The sequence below is a fragment of the Rhamphochromis longiceps genome, linkage group LG1 (genome assembly GCF_057381845.1).
Source record: "Rhamphochromis longiceps isolate RC_006_pf linkage group LG1, R_longiceps_female_GT1.1, whole genome shotgun sequence".
NCBI lineage: Eukaryota > Metazoa > Chordata > Actinopteri > Cichliformes > Cichlidae > Rhamphochromis > Rhamphochromis longiceps.
Window position 1 is genome coordinate 6,932,022 of NC_140557.1, and position 25,523 is coordinate 6,957,544.

The window sequence follows — 25,523 nt, forward strand, 5'->3', positions numbered from 1 at the left end:
TCTTTTAATCTTGACTGAAGTTCCTCGTTACGTAACAGATAAGGTTTATCATGTGAATATTGTAATTACCTTACATACTTCCTTATGCTCAGTAAACAGCTCACGCACAATAATTTAAAACCCAATGTAAATATTATGCAAGTTTACTCAGTTCTGTTTGATTGTAGTTTATTGATGGCATGTTTGTTGAAGTACTTCTCCAGCACATTTAGATTGCAAGCTTTGATATGCATAAAACTGGCACCGATGTAATATTTCTGGGGTTTTTTTTTAGTTACTATTATTTTCCCATGCAGCTTTCCAAAAATAGAAAAAGATCATCTTGGACTTGATTATCTCCCCCTATTTTACCCAGGCTTAAAAAAACAATAACAAAACATAACCACACACATACACTGGATAGTTTGCCATGGAAATTACTTTATTTTAGACAGGCAGCAGAGATCTTTCATGTGAGAGAAGAGACAGAAGGCGATATTGACAATACACATGGTTCATCACAGCTGCACCATTTGGCTCAGGGGGATAAGAGATTTTTTTTTAAGCCGTTAAATATAAAGCCACATACTGTAACCATACAGACAGAGCAGGGCTGACAAAACTGCAAAACCGCAAGAGTGCTTGCAGAGTTCCTGAGATAGTCTGGCTGTGAGGGAGATGGGGCTGTTGCCAGGCAAAGAGACATTGTAGTTCTCAGGATTTCCCCTCCCCATCAGTAACATTCTCCTTTGAGAGTTTTACAAAAAGGCCAAACATCCTTAATTCATCAATTTTCAAGTACAGAAAATCTTGCATTTTAGGTATGGAGTTTAAAACCACTTTCTTGAATATTTTTCAAAGTCCAGATAAAGTACAATTGCTGCTTTCACTCATCAGATGTTTGATGCTGACACACCTGCCTAACTCCTGGCCATTTCCATTCTTGTGTCCCCCTCTGGACAGCGAGTCTCTTTCTGACAGGCCCTTTAGAGGATAATCAACAATTTAGATATTAACGGCTATAAGAGTAAACATCTCTTGTCTCCGCTCCATTTCCAAAGTGTTGTAACAATGATGACATGTTTTTTTGTTTTGTTTTTTAAAACCCAAAACAAAACAAAGAGAGCATGTTCCCTTCCTGAATCCCAAAGTTTAGTCACCTCACTTAAGTTAAACACCAAGAAGGAAAAACAGTTACAGAGAAGGTGGGAAATCCCTTTTCTACTAAGATGCTTATTCTCTTGCCCCAGAAGAGCAGGTGCTCAGTAACTACGTCCAAACAGAGTGTAGTACTGGGCCGGCTCCTTGCCGCTGACACACTTTTGTCCAGGTTGGAGGGTCTTCAGAGGAGTGAATGGGATACAGAGACTCTTGGCTCCCATGGACGGAGCACCAGGCTCCAGGTCCTGGTCCCTAAAAAAAGATCAAGCAAATAGTCCTTCAGTGGTGGAAATTAAGCACTCTGAGCACAACAAGCAAACTGTGGGGGAAATCACAGGAAACATTATGTATACAATACCAATATGTCAGACTTACTTAGCAGTGATTTTCTTGATCCAGTCCTCGCATTCAATTCCTCCACAGAATGGGATCTGGACAATCTATCAAGCAAAGGAAAATATATGAGATCAATTATTTATTCTGATGAGGAAAGACGGTGAGATGTCTGAGCTGTTGTGGCTTGTTTGTGTTACTCACCTTGCCCTGGTCCAACTCTTTCTGGAACTGCTCCATTGTGTCTGCAGCCACCATGTGACTCTTCAGATCATCTGAAGCTCTGACAAATAGACATTAACCAAGTGTTTACAGACACCATGTAATCTCACAGAATCTGTGTACACTTATTTATATTTTAACTTTGACACTTGTATCAATTATTAAATCCTCTAACAAAAAGCCCTGTGGTAGAACTGTCCTCGACTGGGGATGTGTCCATTTGTAACAAAACCTCAGTGTAGTAAGTATAACATACTTTTTGAACAGGCTGTTCTGGATGTCCTCCAGCATGTTGAGCAGATTCTTCTCCACTTCAGCCTCTGGTATTGTCACCTTTGCTCCTGAGTCTCTCCTCACTGCGACACACTGCTTCTGCTGCATGTCTTTAGGGCCCACTTCCAGTCGGATAGGCACTCCCTGGATGAGAGACCCCAGCATACAGAACAAGGAGTCAGAAACCAAACTGACATCTGTTTTTTTCCAATTAATATCCTCTGCATCAGGTTAAAACTATAATAAGGATTATGATCATGTTGTTAATGACCTTGAGTTCCCAGTGGTTGAACTTCCAGCCAGGTGAGTAATTGTCTCGGAGGTCAGACTTCACCCTGATACCAGCCTCCTGCAGCCTTTTCAGGTATTTGGTGCACTGAGCCAACAGCACCTCCTTCTCCTGCTCTGGCAAGGTTGCGGTGATCCCACAAGGAATGATGACAACCTGGGAAAGCAAAGAGAAATCTTAGACTGGCTGTTGCAGCATCATTTACATCAATATAATAGAATTTAAAAAAGGACCTTAACATCTTCATCTGTTACAAAAATAAAATCCCATGTGTACATGTGACTGAGTGTTCACCTGGAGGCAAGCCACTCTGGGTGGCAGCACGAGTCCCATGTTATCTCCGTGGACCATGGCGAGAACACCGATGGTCCTGGTTGTGATTCCCCACGAGTTCTGGAAAGCCAGCTGCTTCTCGCCCGGCCTCTTGGGGTCCTCAAACACAATCTCAAACATCTTGGAGAAGTTCTGGCCCAGATGGTGGGACGTGGCACCCTGAGGAAAAGGGGACTCTTGCTTCAATGCAATGTTTACTTGCTTACTTGAGTAAGAGGATTGAGAGAATAAAGCCAGTGTGTTACCTGAATGGCTCGGCCGCTGGCAGAGATGAATGCCTCCACGGTTGTTGTGTAATCTCCTCCTGCAAATTTCTCCTTCTCAGTCTTCCTCCCTTTTACCACAGGGATGGCCATTAGCTCCTCATACACCCTGGCATATAGATCCAGGATTTGCAGAACCTGCATACAGATGACGCATAAACAGCCTTCCAGAAAAACTGTACTCGAACATGTCTGCCTAGGTACGACTGTTTTACATTCTGTCATGTATATTACCTCCTCAGCTGCCTCCTCCTTTGTGGCAAATGCTGTGTGTCCCTCTTGCCACAGGAACTCTCTTGTCCTCAGGAAAGGCTGGGGATGTTTGAACTCCCATCTCTATACAATGGAGAAGAGATGCACACTAAACTGGGTGCTCTTCCATGAGCAATCTTGCAACCATTAACTAAAGAAAAGAAGGGAACACTGACCACAACGTTACACCACTGGTTGAGTTTGATTGGCAGGTCTCTGTGAGACTGGACCCACTTTGCATAGGCTGGATACATCACTGAGGTGAATAAAGAGAGATAAATGGGGTTAGGAACAATGTTAAATGTTTTCAAATTTATATGCTGAATGTGAGTCTGCATAGCTTTATGTTAGCCAAAGAGCTGTGGTTCAGACCTGTTTCACTGGTGGGTCTGACAGCGATGGGCTCTGCAAGCTCAGTCTTTCCTGACCGAGTTACCCAAGCAACCTTAAAAAAGGGGAAACCAAAACTGTAATAATAGGATATTGCACATTTACAGTTCTATATTTTTACTACTAGTTTTATTTGTATGATTATCTCATACACGCTCTTTCTGTAAAGAGCACTCGTCTGTTTGGGCAGCTAGGACTGACTGTTTTGACCTGCTGAGAGAATTTTTACGACAGCCACCTTAAATGTTAGGACTTGAACCTTTCAATTAACCTCCTGACATCACTAGGATATAAATGACGGAAGACCATAAAAATAATGGCAGAGTCCCATTTATGGATCAAGACTGTGCTTGATCCATAAATGCATGCGCGAGCATATCATTATGATTTCTTGTAGTTGCCTATTTCTTTAATTTATGTTACCCAGTTTGCTTTTTGTAAACATCAGAAGATGTCCGTGCAAAGTCTCATTTACCTCTGGAGCAAAGTCTGCAATGTGGGACTTCTCCTTCTCCAAAGCTGCCTGAGAGACAAACATAGGGAAGTAGCAGTTCTCCACACCCAGTTTCTTAATTTCCTTGTCAAAGAAGTCTTTAATAGACTCCCAGATTGAGAAAGCCCAGGGTCGCAGCACATAGCAACCGCTGACGTCATAGTACTCAATCATCTCAGCTTTAGTGATGACCTGAGGAGGACAAGAGAGGAATATTAACAGAAGATTTTGACTGACATAGCAAATTGTGCTGTTGGAGTAAAGGGTGATACTCACCTGAGAGTACCAGTCAGCCAGGTTCTCCTCTTTTTTGGCTTCCAGACCCAACCTGACAGGAGATATACAAATGAGTAAGAGTTATAGAAACATTTCATAGGTCTTTTAAGCACAATTTATTGTTAATCATGTGTTTCTTCGACAGAATTTCATTTATTTTCTTCACAAATTTGAGAAAGCGGTGATGAAGCACTGACAGAGAAACACGAACACAACAATCGGGTAATTCTTGGTTAGTGATCACTGCTCCTGAGTGCACAAACACAAGAGTAATGACTGCAATTTCAAGTCAAGTCCATCATGCTGCTTAAAGCAAACTGTATTTCTAAAGCTAACTGACAAAACAGAGCTGGAGCATGAGGGCAAAATGATAATCCTTTTTTTTTGGCACAATGACACTTTTACTGCCTGAGGAACAAAATCTACTTTCTATATATCCATATAGACGTATATAAACCCTTTTCTCTCCCAGCAGGTCTCCAACTGACAGCTTCAAGTGTGCAAAAACAAAAGTGCCAAAAACAAGACTACGAGTCTAAAACCATGTTAGTATCAAGGCTTTGTACTCACAGTCTAGAACTTTAGCATGCCAACATGGTAAGCATTAATTCAGTGGGTTAGCATTTAGTAATCCTAAACACAAAACACTGCTCAGGCTGAGGGGGGTGTCAGAGCGACTGTCAGGAAACAATTGCTAGAAAATGCAACTTATTTAAAAATGTAGCTTTTATTGAACCATATGGCAATTGAAAAAAAAAAAGACAATATTTTACATACAGGAGAATTTTAAACATTTTTATTTGTATCATGTTTGCCATTTATTACATTTTTAAGTAATATGTATTGTAAATATGTATTGTTTGGGTGCATCAAAAATGATGCACCAGGCGTTAAGGAGTTAACTCTCCCCCTAGCCCAGGGGTCGGCAACCTGCAGCTCCGGGTGGTTTGGGAAAATAAATTAGAAGTATTTAGCTGAAGTGTATTTTATTTGTGTTTAGTTCTTTTTTTAACTTGTAGTTCTAAATTGGAAGATTATTGTGATTTTGAAATATAAAAATAAAATTATATCTTATTATTTTTTCATCGCTCAAAATAAGCGTCACACTCGCGGAAGCCAATATACCCGCCAAAACGCTGTGCATTTATCGAGACTTTCAACACCAAGTAGGCCAGTTATGGATCTTCGGATCCACATTATGTTGTTCTTCACCGTGAACTACGTTAAAAACAAACACCGCTCACGCCTCACAGATGACAGCAGACGCTGTGCGCAGAGGTTCGGGACCAGAAGTCTTATTGTAAACATATCACGCAGACCCGACGATGTTTGCATGAACACGCTTTTCAGCATCTCTTTATTGACCACTTTTCACACACGGCTGCTGTACGCATACAGCCGGCTGTAGCTTTTCAGCTCACAGCCCGACACACACCAACACAACAGCAGAGAGAGCACAGACTTTAAGGCAGTGAGGCGCGATTGCGGGTGCCGCTCAGGTGCGTCCGCCTCCCCTGCAGCGGCGCTGCAGACCACGCCCCGCCACACACATTAACCAGGTAAAATACATATTTAGGCAGAATTTTGCAAATATCTATTTTTTTTTTAGCAGCATAGTGCTTTTTTTCCCCAATTACTTTTTAAAAGTCAGGTCAAGGCTCCAAAAGCCCAAAGGCGATATAAGGGTGGCGGCTCACAACAGTTTGTTTCCTACATGGATCATTTTAGTTCAGCTGGGTGTCTTTCCTTTTGTTATCTTTCTTTAAGAGTTCAAAATGTGTTAATTACATAAATAAATGTAATTTTCTCTGTAGCACTTCATGAATTTCATAAGCAACACACCTTAGTTGCTCTGTGGATTCTTTTAAAAAGCAGTTAAAAACTTTTCTGTTCATACAAGCCTTTTGTTGATCTACGTATTTTATATTCTTTACATTATGTACATTTGATCTTTTACATTGTGTATAATGCCTATTGATTGTATTGTTTATTTTAATATTTGTGTACAGCGCTTTGTGACTGCCTGTCTGTGAAAAGCGCTTAATAAATAAACTTTACTTGCTTTAGTTGTTCACACAAAGCATAAAGGACAAAAAAACCCAAAACAATATATACAGCGTTATCTTCACTTTAGATTTCAAAAAGTATTTGCGGCTCCCAGTGTTTTCTTTTGCGTGGAAACCGGGTCCAAGTGGCTCTTTGGGTGTAAAAGGTTGCAGACCCCTGCCCTAGCCCCTTATTTACCACTCCCTATATTTAGACATGTACCATTTGTTTTATTGGATAACTTTTAGGCACATTAAATGTAGTGTATTATACAGTAAACAAGGCGCAAATTCAGACAGAACCTATAATTATTATATTATTACAACAAATTCCATCACTATACATCCGGTAGTTGTCAAGATGATTCACTAAAAGCCAAAAATATCAACCTCTTGATGCTGTGGTGATCATAGAAAACAGATATTTCAATCTGGACCAACCATGGCAACAGTGCCCTCTCTTGACAAACGGCTAAATCATGAATATTAAAAAAATTTGTAATGTAGCACCATCTTAAAGCCAGTAATTTTAGCACACAACAGGCACTGAATATGCAGGAAAAAGCAACCACGTCAGACTCACCGAATCTGATTTCAAAAACCCTCCTCAGTCGGTAAGAAACAGCAGCATAGGCTTGTGCTTCAACCATCTTCGGTTTCCAAATCAACACACCCAAATACCTGTGCGTGAGTGTGTGTGTGTGTGTGTGTGTGTGTGTGTGTGTGTGTGTGTGTGTGTGTGTGTGTGTGTGTGTGTGTTTATTGTTCTAAGACAAGACACCTGACAGGAAGCTGGTGGTGTTCATACCAACAACAGTCCTGCTTAAAATGTACTACTCATTGGAGTACAACCTCCATCACCTGCTGGGGGTTTCATGTTAAACATTCAAATATATGTTTACCAAACCGTGCATATTCTAATGAGCTCAAATCAGATGTATGAGAATGTGACCAGGTGTAAATGCTTTAATTTAACTCTCCATTTATTGTCAATTTTCAGCAAATTCAAGGACAACCAACTACAGACAGCTGTGCTATTTCTTTTACAATAATCTGCTTTCTTCCCCAATAAATGTTTCCCCCATTCATCACAGTCAGATGTACCCAAAGAACACATTTTAATGTGTTGAAAACCCAAAGACAAACAATAACTTGTATGCAATGCAAACAGTAAAATACTACTATGTTCCTCAATATTCAATGTTCATGGTATTGCATGTAAAAAGGATTATCATTTTAGCTGAAATCATATCAGAGTTGTTGTTATGGAGACCCATTTTAAACCAAAAACTGTGTTAGCTGAAAATTGAAATCTAAATTTAAGCCCGAGCTAGTTCATCTGCATTTGGAAATATGTGAAGAGAGATGGGTGAAGGAGTACTTCCAGTCTCTCACCGTGTCTGTTTCTTGGGTCCTTGACCCTCTCCTGCACCCCCTGCTCCTCCGGAGGACTCCTTGCTCTGGCCTCCTTTGTCTCCTTTACCCTTCTTCCCTCCTCCTCCTCCACCCTGTTTCTCAGACTTGTTCTCCTTCTCCTTGCGGTTTTTGTCCTCTCCTCCTGTACCACCAGCAGCAGCCACTGGTTTGTAGTCTTGTCCAGTGAGAGTCTTGTACTTGCTCTTCAGGTCCAGTAGAGTCTTCACAGCTTCGTCCACCTGGTCCTAAAAAGGAGATGTGATTGTTTATGTTTATGTCTGTGCAATTTTAGTTGTATTTAATACCACTCTGTAAGTTCTTACCTTGGGGGCCTTCTCAGACTTTAGCTTCCTCACCAGGTCTCCCTGCTGGGACACCTGTGAGAACAGCTCCTGAGCCTGAAGAGAGGAGTTAGACTGAGTGGAGGCTGAGCTGGCCTGGGTTTGGGTCTGGGCAGGGGTAGCTGGGGCTTGTAATCCCGGTTTGTAATCTTTTCCAGTATTCTGTTTGTACTCTGCCTTCAGAGCCAGCAACTGCTTCACTGCAGCATCTACTTGATCCTGAAAAAGAACCAATGGAAGGAGAAACATCAAGTCAAAGTCAACACCTCAAGGACTACTGAAAGCTACAGAGCCTCAAAAATTTAGGCAAATGGTAAAATCTCACCTTAGGAGCTTTTTCAGCCTTCAGTTTTCTGACCAGTTCTCCTTGTTCAGCGACCTTCTCATAGAGGTCATTGGTGGAGCCATTCTGGACTGGAGCGGGTGCTTTCTGAGGTGGGGCTGCTCCAGGCTTATACTCCTGGCCTGTGATACGTTTGTACTCTTCCTTCAAAGCAAGCAGCTGTTTCACTGCTGCATCAAGCTGGTCCTGAAGAAGATGAAACAAGGAAACTGTAACCCAATTTATTACGATGTTTAGGATTTTTGTGGGTAAAAATATTCCCATTCCAGTGCATGGTGAATATTGTTTTCCCACAATTTACATGCTGGCGACAGCAATCAGTTTTTTTTTTCTATCAGGTGTCAGATCACTGTATTACCTAAGATTGGTCATGCATTTTTGATGTTAATTCAGACATTTAGCAGTTTTTGCCTATAGCCTTGTGTTCAGCTATCACTCTGATCAGTACAATCCCTCTGGATTACCCTCTCGCAGACAGCAGTTAGAGAAAATAGATAATTTGGTAATAGTAATAAAGCAAATACACACACATTTTTAATATAAGCACTGTTATAATTGTGTGAAACAAGTATGTTAAGCACATGCCGATACGGAACATTTACTGCAAAATTAATTTAAAACCCTAAAACAAAGTTAAAGTAGTGCAGAAAATGTGTGCAAATAAAGACAAAGCACTTTCAACTAGGGTGTTTGTAAGAAGAGTCAGAGAAGTAATTTTTTTCTTTCTTTCTTTCTTTCTTTTTTTAAGTGGTGACACATAATTCATGCCAAAATAAGAAATAATCAAACGTACAATTATCTGTACCAGCCCTGTTACCAGGAACCACGTAATGTTTCCAAGAATAAATCTAACTGGTTCGGCACTGAAGCCATGATAGGATGGATTGCTTATTTTAACACTTGTGTGTGTGTCTGAGTAACATTAATAAGTATTAGTGGTTTCAGACTAAGTAACTCCAAATTTCTGACATCCGATTTCCGAGGTGACCGGAATGTGGCATATGAATAAGGCAGGAATTTTTCTACTGTCTGTATTCATCATGCATTTGAATACCTTGGGGGCTTTTTCCGACTTCAGTTTCCTCACTACTTCTCCTTGCTGTGCAACATGTTCATACAGGCCCGAAGAAGAAGAAGGTGGCGAGGAAGAAGAGGTGGCAGTCACGGGAGATGAAGCAGAGGGGGCGGGTGTGGCCATCCCTGGTTTATAATCCTGACCGGTGAGCTTTTTAAACTCTGCCTTGAGAGCGAGGAGCTGCTTTACTGCAGCGTCAATCTGGTCCTGGTACCATTAAAAGTGATCTTATAGTAATGGGTATTTCAGAATAAGCTTGACTGTCATGCAAATGGCACGAGGAGGTGGAACGGTCACTGGACAAATGTTGTGGGACATCACAAGGGAAGGACCAGACAAGTGATTTTTGACGCACGAATTCAGCGGATATGAGATGGGACACAAAAAACGAGCGGACAAACAACGTGGGGCATAAAACGAAGATCTGACAAACAGATGAGGATGTGACTATGGATTGGAAAATGCCCTTTACCTTTGGTGCTTGCTCTGCTTTCAATTTCCTGACCAGCTCACCCTGCTGGACAACACGACTGTATGGACAGGACGTTGAGTCTGAGGAAGAGGTAGATGGGGCTGGCGTTGAGGCTGGAGGAGCCATGCCTGGCTTGTATTCCACACCGGTTTGCTGCTTAAACTGCTCCTGCAGATAAAGAACAGATGAGACTGTCAGTATTTTTTTTTTCAAGCAAAGCCCTTTTTGAACATCAACTCCTGACAATTTCAAGAGAATTTGGATTTAATATTTGCCAGAAGGATCACTTCAGCACATGTCTTTATCTTTATAATACTTTTATTTAAAGCCAGCATACCTTTAGAGAAAGCAGCTGCTTAACAGCCTTGTCCACTTCATCCTTGGGAGCTTTGGCAGCTTTGAGCAGGCGGACAGCTTCGCCCTGTGCTACAATGCTTGAGAACAGGTCAGCTGCTGGGGCTGTCACAGAGGTTTTAGGAGCCTTGGCAGGGCTGGCAGGCTTATACAACAGAGATGAAGATGAAGAAACTGTCAGTTACCAGTTTATCCAAGATGTCTCACATTTTTATCCCATTTTATTCCAAGCTTGCATGCTAAGCTGATGCCCTGAAGGCCCTAGATGCCAGGGAATTTTATTTATTTACTTTTATTTTTAGAAAGACGCTACAAACATAAATATTGTTAGCCTACTGTTGCTAACAATAAAAAAAGAACACGTGATAAAACTCTGAAGAAGTAAAGAACCAGAAAAGTGTTATGACTTAATAGTTTTAGCAGATAACCATCCATTTATCTTTTATCCATAATAATTAAGACAGGTAGGTTTGACTTTCCTTTGGTGTATATACACACTAGGACATAAACACACACACACACAATACATTCTCTTCAAAAGTAGGAATGAATAAAATCCACATAAAATTCCCAGAATAAAATCCTTCACACCCTGTGTGACCAACAAGTATAATAGAAGGAGGCTAGCTTTTCACTAATATTCAACTTTTAAGCTAGAAGCTGTCGGTTTTCAGGCAATAACAAATAATAATATAAAAGGCCGACTGGTAGCTTTCAAACTGGGCCTGAACCTTGTTTAGTTTTCACCTATTATTAGTCTAGCATTTGCTTTACTGGTTAAACCAGTTAGGATTCACAGGGTAGGTTCCTGCTACTGCCACTAATTGTACTGTGCTTTTTGTTTCCGTCTTAGTACATCCAACGCAAACATCAGAGCAAACTTTAAGTAATTCAGATGACTTTATGTCTTTCATACAGGACCATTAGGCGTATAATTGCAAACCCCTTACTGAATACTCACTGTGTTGTCAGAAGCCTGAGTCTTGCTCTTTTCCTTGGATCCAGCTGTTGGCATCTCCTTAGTGTGGCCATCTGGAATGTAGATGAGCACACAAGGACTCTCCTTACAGCTGTTGGGACTGCAGACACAACCCCAGTTAATAAAACAGTAATACAAAAAAATGGATACATGCCCAAAAGGTGTTTTGGTACTGAGCAGATTCGGGTTTCCACTTCTTTACCTGAGTGGCTCATAAGGCTGGTCACAGATGTAGAAGCCCCGCCTCTGGAGCTGGATGATGTCACCTTTCTTCAGGTTCTTCAAACAGGGGTCACCAAGCATCTTTTCTTCCAACTGAGATCAAAAACAGATAATAAAATAACCACATCCATGCAGTATAATGCACACACAGAGCAAATAACTGACCTTGCTATGTTTATTAATGTAGTCCTTGAAGTTGTCGTCTTTGGTGATGACAGCTTTGGAGATGAGTGGTTGATAGTTGACGCAGATGGCTGGCACCGGGAGGGAATTGTTTGTTTCAGCCAGCCAAGTGATCTTTGTTGTCTTCTTGTAGTCTTTGTTGTCCAGATTCAAGCTTGCCTTCATGGACAAAACCTTTCCATCAGCCCCTCTAAGTGATAAGAAAGGGCGACAGCATGAACAGATCAGAGGGAATTCTGATTCTTAAAAGAAATACAGATCATCTAAACGATGGTCATACTTGTTGATCTTGGTGATGATGAGGTTGCCCCAGTTGATAAAAGTAACCGTCTCTCCCTCTGTGAAAGTCTCAGCATCGGCTCCTTCAATCAGAACTCTAGGACCATACCAAACCTCCTTCATCCCAACCTCGGCATTCTAGATAGGCACAGAAATGGCATCAGCTCAGTAGCACTGCAGCAAAGCTACATTGGTAAGTATGCATCAGTGAACTGACTCATGCTATAGTCAAGTGACATAAACTGCAGTTCCTGGAGTGGCTGGTTTTCAAGTAAGGGAGAGTCAGTCCTTATAGCAAAAGATGCTGAATGCTATTAACGGAGATGTTTCAGCTAAAAACCAAGGTGCTCTTCCCAAAAGAGAGTAACACAAGACATGTTAGAGCTAAAAAGATTTTTAGGAATAAAATCAGTAGGGGTGCAACGATACACAAAATTCACGGTTCGGTTCGATACTTTGGTGTCACGGTTCGATATTTTTTCGATACAAAAAAAATGTTCATGCCTTTTTAATTTGTCATTTATTAAAATTATAAATATATATTTTAACTCAAAAGTACAGTTTTTAAATTTAACCCTAACCCTTGTGCGTGTTTTTTATTTTGACAGCGAATGCGCACCTGCGGACCACTTATGTGCAGCCCTGGTTATATAGCTCGTCATATTGCAGCCACAGAAATTCTTTTGTCCATGAAACCATAAAGCTGCACTTTCTTTTTGCCTTATAGTCTGATTTGTCATAACTTCTCCGTTTTGTGGTAAGCTTTTCTTTGGCTGTCACTTCTTCACCCTGACCTGTCTTATTTGGCTCAGCAGAACTGAAATGCTTTTACACACGGACTCACATAAGCTCAGCGATTCTCTGCGCGATCAACCTCTCACATGTTTAAGCTGCAGGAGATTTCACTTGTCATGTTTGCATAGTAAGCTAACGATTAATAAGACGATGTCAGAGGAATTGGTGCACAAATTATCATCACTCACAGATCAGTGCTGTCGCTCTCTATACACAGTTCGGCGATTGCAAAGTGAAAGCAAAAAAACAAGCGCAAATTCAAACGCGATTTCAATATGTCACATATTGACAGTGGCTCACCGATGCCAATGACATAATTACCCAGCTACATTTCTGAAAGAATGCAAAAGCATTGACATATATTTTTCCTTCCTACAATAGCCCGACGGGCAGGGCAGAGATAGATTTTGGTAGCCCGACTGAAAAAAATCGCTAGCTCCAGGACGTCGGGCTAGCGATATTGCAAGCCCTGTATCTGATTGAGGAATCACTCATCTTTGGAAAAGAGAGTTTATTACAGAGAAATGTCTCTTTCCAAAATAAAAGCTATACTATCCGCTTCTTCTGGGCTATATTCTCAGCAGCATAAGGAGAATCATGTGCTAACAGCTGTCTAAATGACTCGGCTAAAGTTAGTAGCATGCTTGTTGTTTTGGTCTTTGCACTAGGATGATGTCTGCGTAAATGTGCAGTCATATTCGTTGTGTTCCCACTAGTGCTTTCAGGTTAATCTCGTTGAAATGACCTTAACGCCACAACACGGCAAATCTCCGTTAACGAGCTACCGCCGATCGCCCCGTGTGTGGGGCTAGACGGCCAACACGTTAACGAGCTAACTGCGCTAACACACTAGTTCCCACCCATGTAATTGAGCATTGCATGGCACATCCAACATACTGTTTTACTTTAGTCCATGACTCGCTTACCTTCAGGGTCATACGTCACATGAAAACCAAAATAATTCCAAACGCCAGATCTGAATGAGGGTGGGGGAGGTCCATGTGTCTTGCTAGCTTGCCCTGCGCTCTTCCTTCTGACTATGCTGTCTGTGTTGAGTGCTCAGTGGATCTGCGCTCGACAGTGCAGCCTAGGCGGAGTAGTCGAACGCAGATTCACTGAGCGCTCAACACAGACAGCATCGTCGGAAGGAAAGTTGATAAAATAAATTACAAATGTTGTATTGTTCGATACATAGCCGTACCGAACCGAAAGCACTGTATCGAACGGTTCAATATCGATACGAATATCGTTGCACCCCTAAAAATCAGTTACAATGAGATTTAAATGACAGCTGTTTTGATGGGACAAACTGGACAAAAATATGTAAGTAATCAAAATTGGCGGCAAGCTGTTAAAAACAAAACAAAAAAATCCCCTCAAACCTTGGGATGTTTGGCAATTTCCTTCATCTCCTCTGTAGCCTCTGGGACAGACACTGGCACCACATAGGAGCTGGATAGAGCTGTGTACCTGGGAGCTACCGGGTCTATAACCTAAAACACCAACAGAGAGAGACACATATACACACGCAGAGGTCAGTAAAAGAAAAATCTGCACTTCACATACAAAAAGCTGAGTAATGCAAGAAAAAAGCAAAATATGATGCAACTTTGAAGGCTTCTCCAAAAAGAAACAAAAATCTGGACAGAGACGCTTCAGCTCAGTAAGCGATAAATAAAACTAAGCCAGAGGAGGAAAAAAAAAGATGATTTCAAGAGTGAATAATGACTGTATGCAAGTTGGGAAACAAGCTTTTATTCAGCTGCTTACTTAGTCGCTATCCGCTTCCACTATTTTACCAGCCAGCCTGGATGTAAATGACAACTGAAGGATTTGAAAAAACGTTTTCATAACTGATTATAACGTATCGTACACACACTTTTCATGTTGTTCCACAAAGTTATTTATTGAAGATCTAGTCATAAAAGTCACCATTTCTCACAGATACTACTGCTAAAAAGTTTCAAGTCATTTTGTCTATTTAAAAAAATCTTTTTTAATATAACAAAAACATTCAGAAAAGTTGCAACCATCACTGATGTGCTTCAGTGGCACACGGGTTTCTCTGATGCAAGTTTACTATGTTAAAGATCAACAACTTTGGTTGATTAGAATATCAGCCCTTGTGGGCTTGAATGTAATCTTAAAATGGGGAGAAAAAAGCAAAAAAACCCAAAACAAAACATGGTTTTGAAAGTTGTCAGGGTAACAATTCACATATTATTTTCATAAAAATCAAGATCTCATACACATTCTGTATGAAGCCCTTTACAAATTGTCTTACCAATATGTACCATTTTATGAATCTGCCACTGGAAGACCTGTGACCTGTTCACAAATTAAAGACTTGGGTGTTCTCACTCAGTAATGCATGATTAACTATATGAAAGGGCAACTTCTTCATCACAAAAAATACATAAATAAAACTGAAGTGGCGTAAAGGATGAAAAAGAGACAACAGATTCATAGGAAGATAAAGACAAACTGCCTTTTTGGTTATAAACATGCTGTTCAGGGCAGTTAATATGGAATATATTGAAGCATTTCCTGTATCTTCAGTGAATATGCTTTAGATTTGACATTTGTTCAATCTGTGTAAACATGTATAGAATAAAAACAACCATATTTACTTTACTCAGAATGTTTGGGAAGGGAAGCCAACAGTCACGTGACCCTAAATAACCACTATTTTAAAAACCTTATTTTGTATTGACTTAAAATTGTCTGTTGCATTGTGTCAACCTATTGTTTGGAATCCTATTGTTTGGGCTGGTAAAATAGCGCAAGCCATTGGCGGGCTTTCAGATTAACCAGCACATGATGGAAGCAGGGAGAGTGACAATGAGGAAGAGCAGGAGGAGCAGGAGGTGGAGGAGTACCTTCAGACAGCTAACGGGCAGCTTGGAAACAGAAGAGTGAGATGCTGTTTAATGTCAGATACGATAGAGGAAGAGAGAGAGGAAGAGACAGACACATTTACACAGAATGATCCATTCACAGAACTTATCCTTGCTGCTTTGTTACACTCTCCTGATTTGGTTTGTGTCTTATGTCAACATCCAACGCCCTGACCACAAATGCATGTATGAATAAAATAGTGAATTATAATTTTTTCAAATGGACGACAGGGAAATCAAAACAGGGGAAGCAGAAGAGGAAGTGAAAGCTGAGTGATGAGAGTAATTAAGCAACTAAAGAATAAACTAATATGGAGCCTACTTTATTTCACTAAGCTTGGTGTAATTATCCATTACATTCAATAAAAGAAGACTTATTCTGCCTTGTTTTATCTACCAGTGGTGCATGAGCCATTAAGCATGTGTCTCTATGATGTCAGTAATTGTGGATATTGCTAATATGGTCATCAGTTTGCTGTCAGCATAAAAGCTCCTCCCACATGCTGTTAAATTCTGGCTGCCCTTATTAACAGAAATCAGAATAAAGCTTATTTAATGGAGGGTCAAGAGCTACCGTGGGTGAATTGATTAGCTACATAATGGTCGAGTTTAAGATGAATAAGGATTATATTGGATTATTAACCCTTTAAAACCACTGCAGTACAGTCCAAAGATACAATACACACCTAGAAATCAGCTTTGAAGTCATGTTTTGATTTTACACAATGTGGAAAAATGGCTACTATTCAAAAACGCCTAAAAATGGCAGGTATATTACTTCAACAACAGGAAAATATTTTAGCCTTGTCAAACAGACCAACAGTGTAAAGTTCCTAAAAACTGACCTAACCTGTTCTGGCACATAAGACTAAAGCACACAGTGGAATCACATTCACTGAGATTCATGTGGTCCAAAACAAAAATGAAAGTGATTATTAACAAATATGTAACAGGTAACAATTATTATTATTACTATTATCATTATCATTACAACTCATTATTGTGTTGGCCATTAATGCCCTATTTCTAACTTGATTTTGGTTGAGCTTAAAACATAAGTAAATAAGTAAAGCTAAATCAAATGCTTTCAAACCCAAATGCCTGCAAAGACACTAGGATGGAATGGTAGGAACAGTACGAGGCACTGGTGAGTAAACTGTCTGTTAAAAAGCTCCATATTTGAAGATTTATATAATAAAAGGAAAATAAAAGGTGAATTAAAAGCAGACAGCTGCTCACAGTTACAAAGTCTTGATTAGCAGAATAGAATTAGACAAAACTCATCTCTTAAATACCTGTTAAAAAAAAAACAAAAAAAAAAAACAGCCACCTTAAAACATCCCCTTGCTAGCATGAAGAAAGTTTATGAGAATAATGTAACTATCTGACAACTGCAAGGAGCAGCTGGTTAGTTGAACATGCACATGAGACCTTTGCAAAAACAGAGACAGCTGTCTTTAAATCGACCTCACTGCGACATGATCACTGCCAATTGGTAGCTGTTGAATTTAACCACCCTTGAATATAAATCCTTGTATAGGTCATACGTTTAAAACCGACTTTGTTTTTTGTTTATTTTTTGAGAAAAAAAAAAAAAACTGCTTTCACTTTCTTTACATTTAAACTGATGGTTCACACCTTCTTCCTGACTCTGGGATGAAGCAGCAAGTGCCAGCAAGGAAGACCACACAGAGGAAGCAACACTGACGTCCAGACAGTTTAAAATGAGGACATCAAATCATGAATACCAACATATGTGGGACGTGAAATGAAGCAACTAGTTTGGTTTTTCAGGTTTTCTGTGTTATTGGGGTTAATAAGCAGGCTGAGATTGGGGGTAATGAGGCAGAAGAGGAGGTGGCAAATGAAAGCATTTAAGAGAATGAAAAGAGCAAAGCCATGCCAGCAGTGAATTTGCAGAGCCTGTTTTTTTACTACAGATTCATTACATATACTTGAACGCTGGTAGATTTACACTTATACCTCTATGCTCACACGTGACATCTCTAACATATAAGTCAGGTTTTGACTGAAGAAAAATCCAAAACTAATTCACAAAGCAGGAAATAAAGTTATTTTGTGTGCAATTTAATATATCAAACTTATGTTCACTGTGCTCATATAAGCCCAATAAATACATTTATTTGTGTTGCTGCAGCAAAGCTAAACAGGCTTTAACAACAACTGATTAAAATTCATGATCAGAAACATTTTAAATGTTCTACTGACAAAAATTTCGACACAGATGAAATATAACAAAATTTTAAATGTACCTTCTTATTGAAGGCCCAGATCTTGTCCCACTCCATGTTAACCACAGACCTTGATCCACCCTAGGGAAAAAAACAGGGATTAATAAATAGAAAAAAAAAAGCACATTTTTATTTAAGAATGTACTCATTTGCATCAACATTGTGGTTTTCACTTAGCACAGATTATTGCATCTTCTTTAAAATGCACCTGGGCTGCTATGAACTGCTTCAGACCCTCCACAGTCATTCCTCTTCTCAGCACTCCTCTGACAGTGGGGAACCGAGGATCATCCCTGAAGGACAAGACCCCCAAAAAAGTCAAAAGAGCACTTAAAGGGAGAGAGAGATAAAAAGCAAAACAAACTAAGCCAAACTCACCATCCATCAACATATCCCTGATCAACAAACCAGGTGAGCTTCCTCTTGGAGAGCACCGTGTTGTTGAGGTTGAGTCTGGCGTACTCCCAGACGTAGGGCTTCCTGAGGCCCAGAGCATTGATTATCCAGTAGAACTGCTCATCACGATCATGATACTCAGTGGTCCTGAGAGCATGGGTAACGCCCTCTAAGCTGTCCACAATGGGGCAGGCAAAGTCATATGTTGGGTAGATGCTGAAAGCAAAGAAGATGAGATGTATTATCAAACTTAATTATCTGAATGTGCTCAATTTTTACCACACACACACACGTAGGGATGGGTATCGAAAACCGGTTCTTGTTGAGAACCGGTTCCCACTGTTTCAATTCCTTGGAATCGTTTGCCACTTTTATAAACGATTCCCTTATCGATTCCAGTCGCCCCGAATGACGTCATCACGTTGAGTAGCGTCTTTTACCCAGTAGGAAACACGGCGCCTGAGCGGCGCAAACGCTCAAAAGTTTGGTTACAACTTATGAGAAAGGATGACAACAGGGCAACGTGCAATACTTGCAAAGTAGAGATTTCATCAGAGGGAGGAAACACTACGAACATGCAAAAGCATTTGCTCAAAAAACACGCGATTGCTTTCAACGAATGTCGTGTTTTTGATCCGCTCCGGACTAGCGAAGCTCAACCCAGCAGCAGCGGTAGCGTTTCCACGTCCTCTCCCGTTAATACTGCAGGTAACTAATCAATTAGCATTGCACATTATGTTAGCGCGATTTACCTTATTACAAAACCTGCTATTACTGTGCATTTAGATAACCGTGATGAGAGAGACAGAGTCTGGCTGGCTCAGATGCTGGCAGTTCTCGCTGCAGTCTACCGGTAGCGTCTCCTTTCAGGCCTGGATAGACGAATGTCACCGAGCAGTGTCTAAGTTTGTGGTCAAAGGCTTGCACCCATTTGCCACAGCAGATGCCCCCAATTTCACTTTGGTAAGTGAATGTGTTTAATTGTAGGCAGGACATTACTGGATATTCTTGTGTAATTGCTACAGAATAATTTATGTTTTACTTTGTTATTGCTACAGAAGAATATTTATTTTATTATTTTACATTTACAATTTTTTTCCTGGGGACCCTGTGACACCCCATTGAAGAGCCGTAGGCTGGATCTCTTAAGATCTCACTGTTGGGTTTGTAAGGCCATGTTACTCCTAAATTTCTATCTTGTTCAAAGAGAAGATATAAAACACAGTTCTAAGCTAATCGACCTTAGTGTTCTCCTTTTTAAAAAAAAAGAATCGATAAGAGAATCGATAAGGAATCGAATCGTTAAACAGAATCGAAAATGGAATCGGAATCGTTAAAATCTTATCAATACCCATCCCTACACACACGCCGTGATTTGTTCCAAGGTACACAAAAACACAGCAAATTCAGAGTGACTTCTGTTATGCTCAACAATAAAGCCTTCACTGACCGACTGCTGCTGTAATGACCAACCCGTTAACTCAACTTGAGTGGTCCAGTCAACTTTAGAAAACATTTTAACCTTTTCACGCATAGCGGTCACTACAGTGGACAGCTATTCAAAGGCTTTTTCCTTGTATTTGTGTCAGTGTTGATGGTATACTTGCACATAAACCATTGCATTGGACACTGATGTGTCACTCCATACACATCAGTTATCCACCTAAGTGGATATGTAAAAAAAAACTCTTTGAAAAGTACATGTTTAAAAAATGAAGTTCAAAAATCTTTGTTTCATGCCTAAAGATGAATAAAAATACTTAAGAAAAAAAATCCTGATTGAGGTTGTCAGAATTCATGCATGAAAAGGGTTAAACCCCTGCATGGATTACGTTTATTGCCAAGTTCTATATGATTGCTTGTTTTTTGTCAGTGCGCATTGCTGGTTACTTTAGCATGCATCTAAAAAACAAAAAAAAACAAAAAAACATGCGTCTCCATTTTTACCAGGTGGACAGTTAACATCTAGACAGACCTCATGAGATAAGTGATAAATGTGAAGAGCCACTACAAAGGCTGTGAATAAAGCTCAGAAATTTCCACGTATTTAAATTTAAAAAAACAAACAAACAAAAAAAACAAAAAACAACAACCTTGGTTTCATGCTGTTCTCTTTTGTTAATGCAAAATGAAAAAAAAAAAAAAGAACAAAAGTGATCAATTTGACCAACTAAAATAAACCTACAACACAATATGCAAAATCACAGGACAAGTATGCAACACACATTTTCTTTAATACAAATTGAAAAAGTGCAAATTATAGTCAACATTTTGGATGCCACAGAAACTAGAGATTAATTCCTCATCAATTTTAGGATTTTGATTACTGGAATAAATAAAAATTGTTATTAATACCAGAGCAGTTTTTGAATAACATGACTTCCTCTGTTCGTGTTAATGCTAATTTCTGCTTTCTACGCTTTTCTTTTTATTCTGTGTATATAAATGCTACAATTCAGACTAATAATAGAATAAAGCCACATACTTGTAGGTGTTTCCTGTGCGAGGGTGGGCTGCGTTCTTGCAGCGGTAGAGGGTGGGGTCTCTCATGCAGCCATTGTTGGAGTTCATGTCAATCTTTGCCCTCATGCAGCATGTCTGACCGTACTCTGTTCCCGCTTTCATCTCCGACCACATCTTCATGTTCTGCTCCACGGCTGCAAGAGAGAGACACAGAGAGGAGTTGTATAGAAAAATCACATGTTGCTAGGCTTCAGCATTCACTGACAGGTCATCATCATCGTCCCGTCCTAAGCCGTACAATTGTTTCTGCAGGTGGACTCAACACGCTGCTCCCTCTCCTGCTTCATCTGCTCAGGTGGGGTGTTGTCGATGTAAGCTTTGCCCTCAGCAAGCAGCTTCTCTGCAAACTTCATTATAGTGGTAAAGTGGTCACTGGTGTAAGTGAACTGGTCTGGACGGATCTGGAGCATGGCAACATCTTCCAGGATCACCTAAAGAGCAGCACAGCAAAGAAATGTGAACACAAAACTTACACTTCATGGTTTTTTTTGTTATTATATTTATTTATCCAAGTAACAACAAAATAAATAAATAAATAATATCTTACCTTCTCAAAGTCCTCCTTCTCCTTCTCAGGGTTGGTGTCATCGAAGCGCATGATGAGCTTGCCTTTAAATGTGACCTGGTAGTGCTGGTTGAGCAGGGCAGCCTTGGCATGTCCGATGTGCAGGTATCTGTCCAAGGGAGGCAGAGAAAAAGTTAGGAAAGCTAGTAAATTAACAAACGTTTCTTCTAAACTCCAGATTCAAGTCGTACCCGCTGGCCTCAGGAGGGAACCGAACCACCACCTTGCCCATCTCAGCTCCTGGCAATTCCACAAACTTCCCGACATCTGCCTTTTTCCCTTCCAACTGTGAAAATGACACAATCAGTCAAGAATGGAATTAAAAAGTGCATTTATATCTTAATCTTACATGGGTCACAAACATAATAATCAAGCATTAAACATTCAAACATCAAAGTTTAATGTACCAGTTTAGTTTAAAGAGATAAAAAACAACATGTTTGGTGGCTTTATAAACATTAACATCTATTCTTTTTTCTTTGCATCTTCAGGTTAAGGATTCGGGTCATGCTCACCCAGTTTTACAATCATAGTTTGCCACAATGAACACTGACAAAATAACACTTACTTTGTTTTTGTTCATTGAAGCCTTCTTACTGGTGTACTTGTTGCCTACAGCAGTGAAAGGAACTTGTGAGCTCAGGAAGAAGAACCAGCGGCTGACATGGGAAAAGGATTTGCCCTGCTTTGGCCATTCCCCATGATCTGTGGATAAAGAGTCACAATCTGTAGTGCTGATTTTAAAATGTTTAGTTACATATATTTCACACTAAAATCAGTCAGAGAAAAAAGCTGTTATATCCTGGATGTTACTGACCTTTGAGAGCAGCCCAGACAGACAGATCAGCCAGGGTGAGGGCATGCCCAACCAGGAAGGTCCGCAGTGAGAGAGCCTTGTCCAGTTCAGCCAGTGCCACAGTCAAATCTGGCTGATTACACAGACTGCGAGCACTAAACTCCAGCCAGTGGTCAACCTGAAGACATCATGAAGAAAAAATTAAATGAGCATTCAGAACAATTGCAAAACATCACAGATATGCACAAACATACACACCTCAGTCTGCTCCATCATGTTGGATCCATACAGGCCAAGAGCAGGAGCAACCCGAGCCAAGTAGCGACAGATAGAGTTGTCATCGCTGAACTGGACTGAACTGAGAGAAGGAAAATGAGAAGAGACAGTTGAGATAAACTAATGTAAACTCCACATCTCTTATTTTGTACAGCATGTAAATTAAACTCGACCTGCAGCTCGATAATTGTGGCACCTACTCTGAGATGTGAAGCCGCGTGTCTTTGCCTTCCTCCACTGATACCTGCACACTGCTCTTCACATGTTCAGCTGTCAGAAGTGCCCCTGCAAGACAGACAAGACAACACAGTGTTTTTAGTGTTTTTACTCTCACACTCCAAAGCACAGCTCCAAAAAACAGTCAAATTTGATCACTGCATACCTGCACACTCAAACAGATATGAAATCTGACAACCAGGTGAACTGGTCCAGTGACACAAAGCACGCAAGCTGCAATCTTTCCCGTAACTCTGCACAACACCTACCTTAAGTTCAGTCTGCTTCAAACGCTTTTTGTACTGAATCCACATTCAACTCCAGACCTTTTATCTGCTTATTTCTTTTCATTTGTTTTCAAACTAAACAAACCGAACAATGGCATAAGCTCACATACAGACAAAATTACATTATTAGTTGTGTTACAGGTCTCACAATTTCACATTAATATTGTAACAGTATGCCACAGTTAATCTAGGAGGCCAATAAAAATTCATTTTTATTTCTGAGCTCATAACAAGCCTTGGTAAAGAACTCAAATAGATAACCCCCAAAATTCTGTAATCTGCTACACTGAACAAGCCCATGAGACAGAGTTGCTGAACATTTCATACACAGAGGTGACGTTCCTTTGAATAACTGATGTAATCTTTTGATGAGCATGCCAAACATTCATAGAGCTACCGTGAATATTTTCTAAGGATTTTTACCACACTTCACTAGTGACTGCAACATACAATTCCTACTGCCAGTTTGACCGGAGTGATTCAGAAAGTGGACCCTCGCCGTTTCGTAGAATATTGTAAAGTCATGGTTCCCTTGGAAAATGGCTTAACATTCATAGAAAATCTAAAGCTGTGTGGTGGGTGTCTGCTCATACTGTGGAACACAAGTCCTTAAAAATGATGTAAGTTGTAAAGACCAAAAGAAGAGCAGGGTTTAGAGCTTAATTGTCCGCTGTATATACTGTAAAATATAAATAGTACTCCCTTTCCTCCAGATTTTAGATAAGGCAACAGAGTCCAACTTCTTGAAGTACAAATAAGTGATACTTACTGTGTACTTATCTTTGTCATAGAATAATGAAAGAGCAGACCTCACCTGGCCATGAAAAGTGCCTGTCCAACTAATTTTGAGAAATGGAGGACTATGTATAAAAACAGCAATAAACCCAAACCAGTGCTTTTGTTAAACCTCCTGAACTAAAGCTGAAAGTCTGAACTTCAATCACAATCTTGATTTTTTCATGTACAGAGGCAAAGCTGTAAAGAAAGTATCTAAATACCTACAGATTTTATTGTAAGGTTTATATAGTCATATATTGGCCTGTCTACAGCTGGTGTATACATGCTCTGTATAAATATGCATGTATGTACAGCTGTAACTGTATGTTTACAGGTGCATTCCGGCATATCACCATTATAAAGGAAAGCTTCTCTCTGAATTTGTTGTGCCCTCGCATACATTCCAAGCACCTGCATTTCTAAAAAACCGAAAGAACACAGTGCAGGAGTGATCATCCCCATCCAGTTCTACTACGTTTCAGGAGGCTTGCATCAGCCTGCTGTGCTCAGTAAAAAAAATAGCTACACAGGGGCGCTGTTGAGCAATTATGAACGCTATTCATTTCATTAGCTTGCTTTTGGAAATAACTTCACAAAAATAATCCCTATAAATTATTTTCCACAGTTGATTGAACGTGTCAGAGTGGTCTGCCACAATGCATTCAGTTTCAGCAGCTTATAAAAACCGAAAGCTGCCCAGCTGAGCTAACCGGCCGGTCTTTAGCTAATGTCAACGTGTCAACCAACGTGTTTCATTTCCAAGTTCAAAAAGACTTTTTATGTGTAGTGTACTCATGATATGTAGATGTTACAGTGGAAGCAGGTGGATAAGAGTTAGAACCGCTGTTTTGAACAAAAAGAACATTTCGTGAACTGTTCACGTGTTGTGGTTTTGGTTTCAGAAGTGCCTACTGGCTAGCTAGCCTTAGCTAGTATTTGTATGCATCTACAGATCACCAATCTCCATTGATTTATGGATGAAGTCACACTCTTAACTTCATATTTTATTTGAAACAAGAGCTACTACTCATTTCACGATATTTTAACACTTTATATCATCTGCTATTAAATTCGGGTCGTGTACAATGATCAAATATAAGTCGTTTTAATTACAAAATAAAACTCCAACTTATTTTTTTCACATCTTCATGTCTGTCTTAACAAGATTCATCACAACGACTGATTTTTGATATTATAATTATATATTTTCCAGTTTAGTATGACACACAGGTGTAAGAAAGCTGATGTCACTCGCAACCTTTCATGCACACACACGGCTAATAGCAGAAAGTCACGTTATTTGGGGATCTCAGGGTGTAACTCACCGAGAGGAGGATTGCTTGTGTTGATGGTGAGATTTAACGCCATACTGCAAAATCCGGCTTCCACACAGGTGGTTACGAGACCCAGCTGAAGTTAACTGGCATGTACAAGAGGTCCACAGCACAGAAAACACTACTCCAGACACAGGAGAGAGAACGAGCCGAGTCGTTCTTCTTCGCCTTTCTTTGCGATTTACGGCAGCTGACATCCCTTTGAGTTACACTACTGCCCTCTTCTGGTTGTAATGGTCAATCGTCTGCTATGCAGTTGTTCAAATCAAATTATTTCACATAATTCCATTTTTACCAACTTAGATTAGTTAAAATCTATGAAGATTTACCAAGAGTCAAAAGTCGCACCTTTACAGTTTGTATCTTATCAACCCTTTTGCGATTCTCTTGGCTTTCATTAATAACTATAAGGTCAAGAAGATAAAGAAAATTGGTA

The 25,523-nt window shown here is 40.1% G+C and overlaps 1 protein-coding gene across 3 annotated transcripts; it reads right to left on the reverse strand.

The window, feature by feature from the left end:
• Positions 1 to 400: 400 nt before the first annotated feature.
• Positions 401 to 25,247, reverse strand: eprs1 (glutamyl-prolyl-tRNA synthetase 1). 3 transcript variants are annotated; one of them, XM_085417236.1, is made up of 35 exons: positions 25,079 to 25,247; positions 22,674 to 22,758; positions 22,456 to 22,555; positions 22,219 to 22,375; positions 21,970 to 22,106; positions 21,593 to 21,687; positions 21,384 to 21,510; positions 21,075 to 21,267; positions 20,799 to 20,970; positions 18,296 to 18,529; positions 18,126 to 18,210; positions 17,939 to 17,998; positions 14,151 to 14,261; positions 11,975 to 12,111; positions 11,677 to 11,884; positions 11,492 to 11,604; positions 11,272 to 11,389; positions 10,294 to 10,455; positions 9,957 to 10,124; positions 9,464 to 9,691; positions 8,392 to 8,595; positions 8,049 to 8,285; positions 7,705 to 7,970; positions 4,265 to 4,316; positions 3,971 to 4,180; positions 3,478 to 3,550; positions 3,282 to 3,361; positions 3,088 to 3,189; positions 2,836 to 2,991; positions 2,552 to 2,749; positions 2,240 to 2,413; positions 1,952 to 2,112; positions 1,678 to 1,756; positions 1,516 to 1,580; positions 401 to 1,392 (listed from the first exon to the last, which is right to left on the reverse strand). In XM_085417236.1, exons 1-35 carry the CDS (start codon positions 25,119 to 25,121, stop codon positions 1,242 to 1,244), a joined length of 4,941 nt encoding a protein of 1,646 aa, XP_085273362.1. In that variant the 5' UTR covers positions 25,122 to 25,247; the 3' UTR covers positions 401 to 1,241. The 3 variants fall into 3 exon arrangements, with proteins under 3 accessions (XP_085273362.1, XP_085273443.1, XP_085273484.1); XM_085417317.1 differs by lacking the exon at positions 10,294 to 10,455 and having other exon boundaries at positions 25,079 to 25,246; XM_085417358.1 differs by lacking the exon at positions 9,464 to 9,691 and having other exon boundaries at positions 25,079 to 25,246.
• Positions 25,248 to 25,523: the final 276 nt, after the last annotated feature.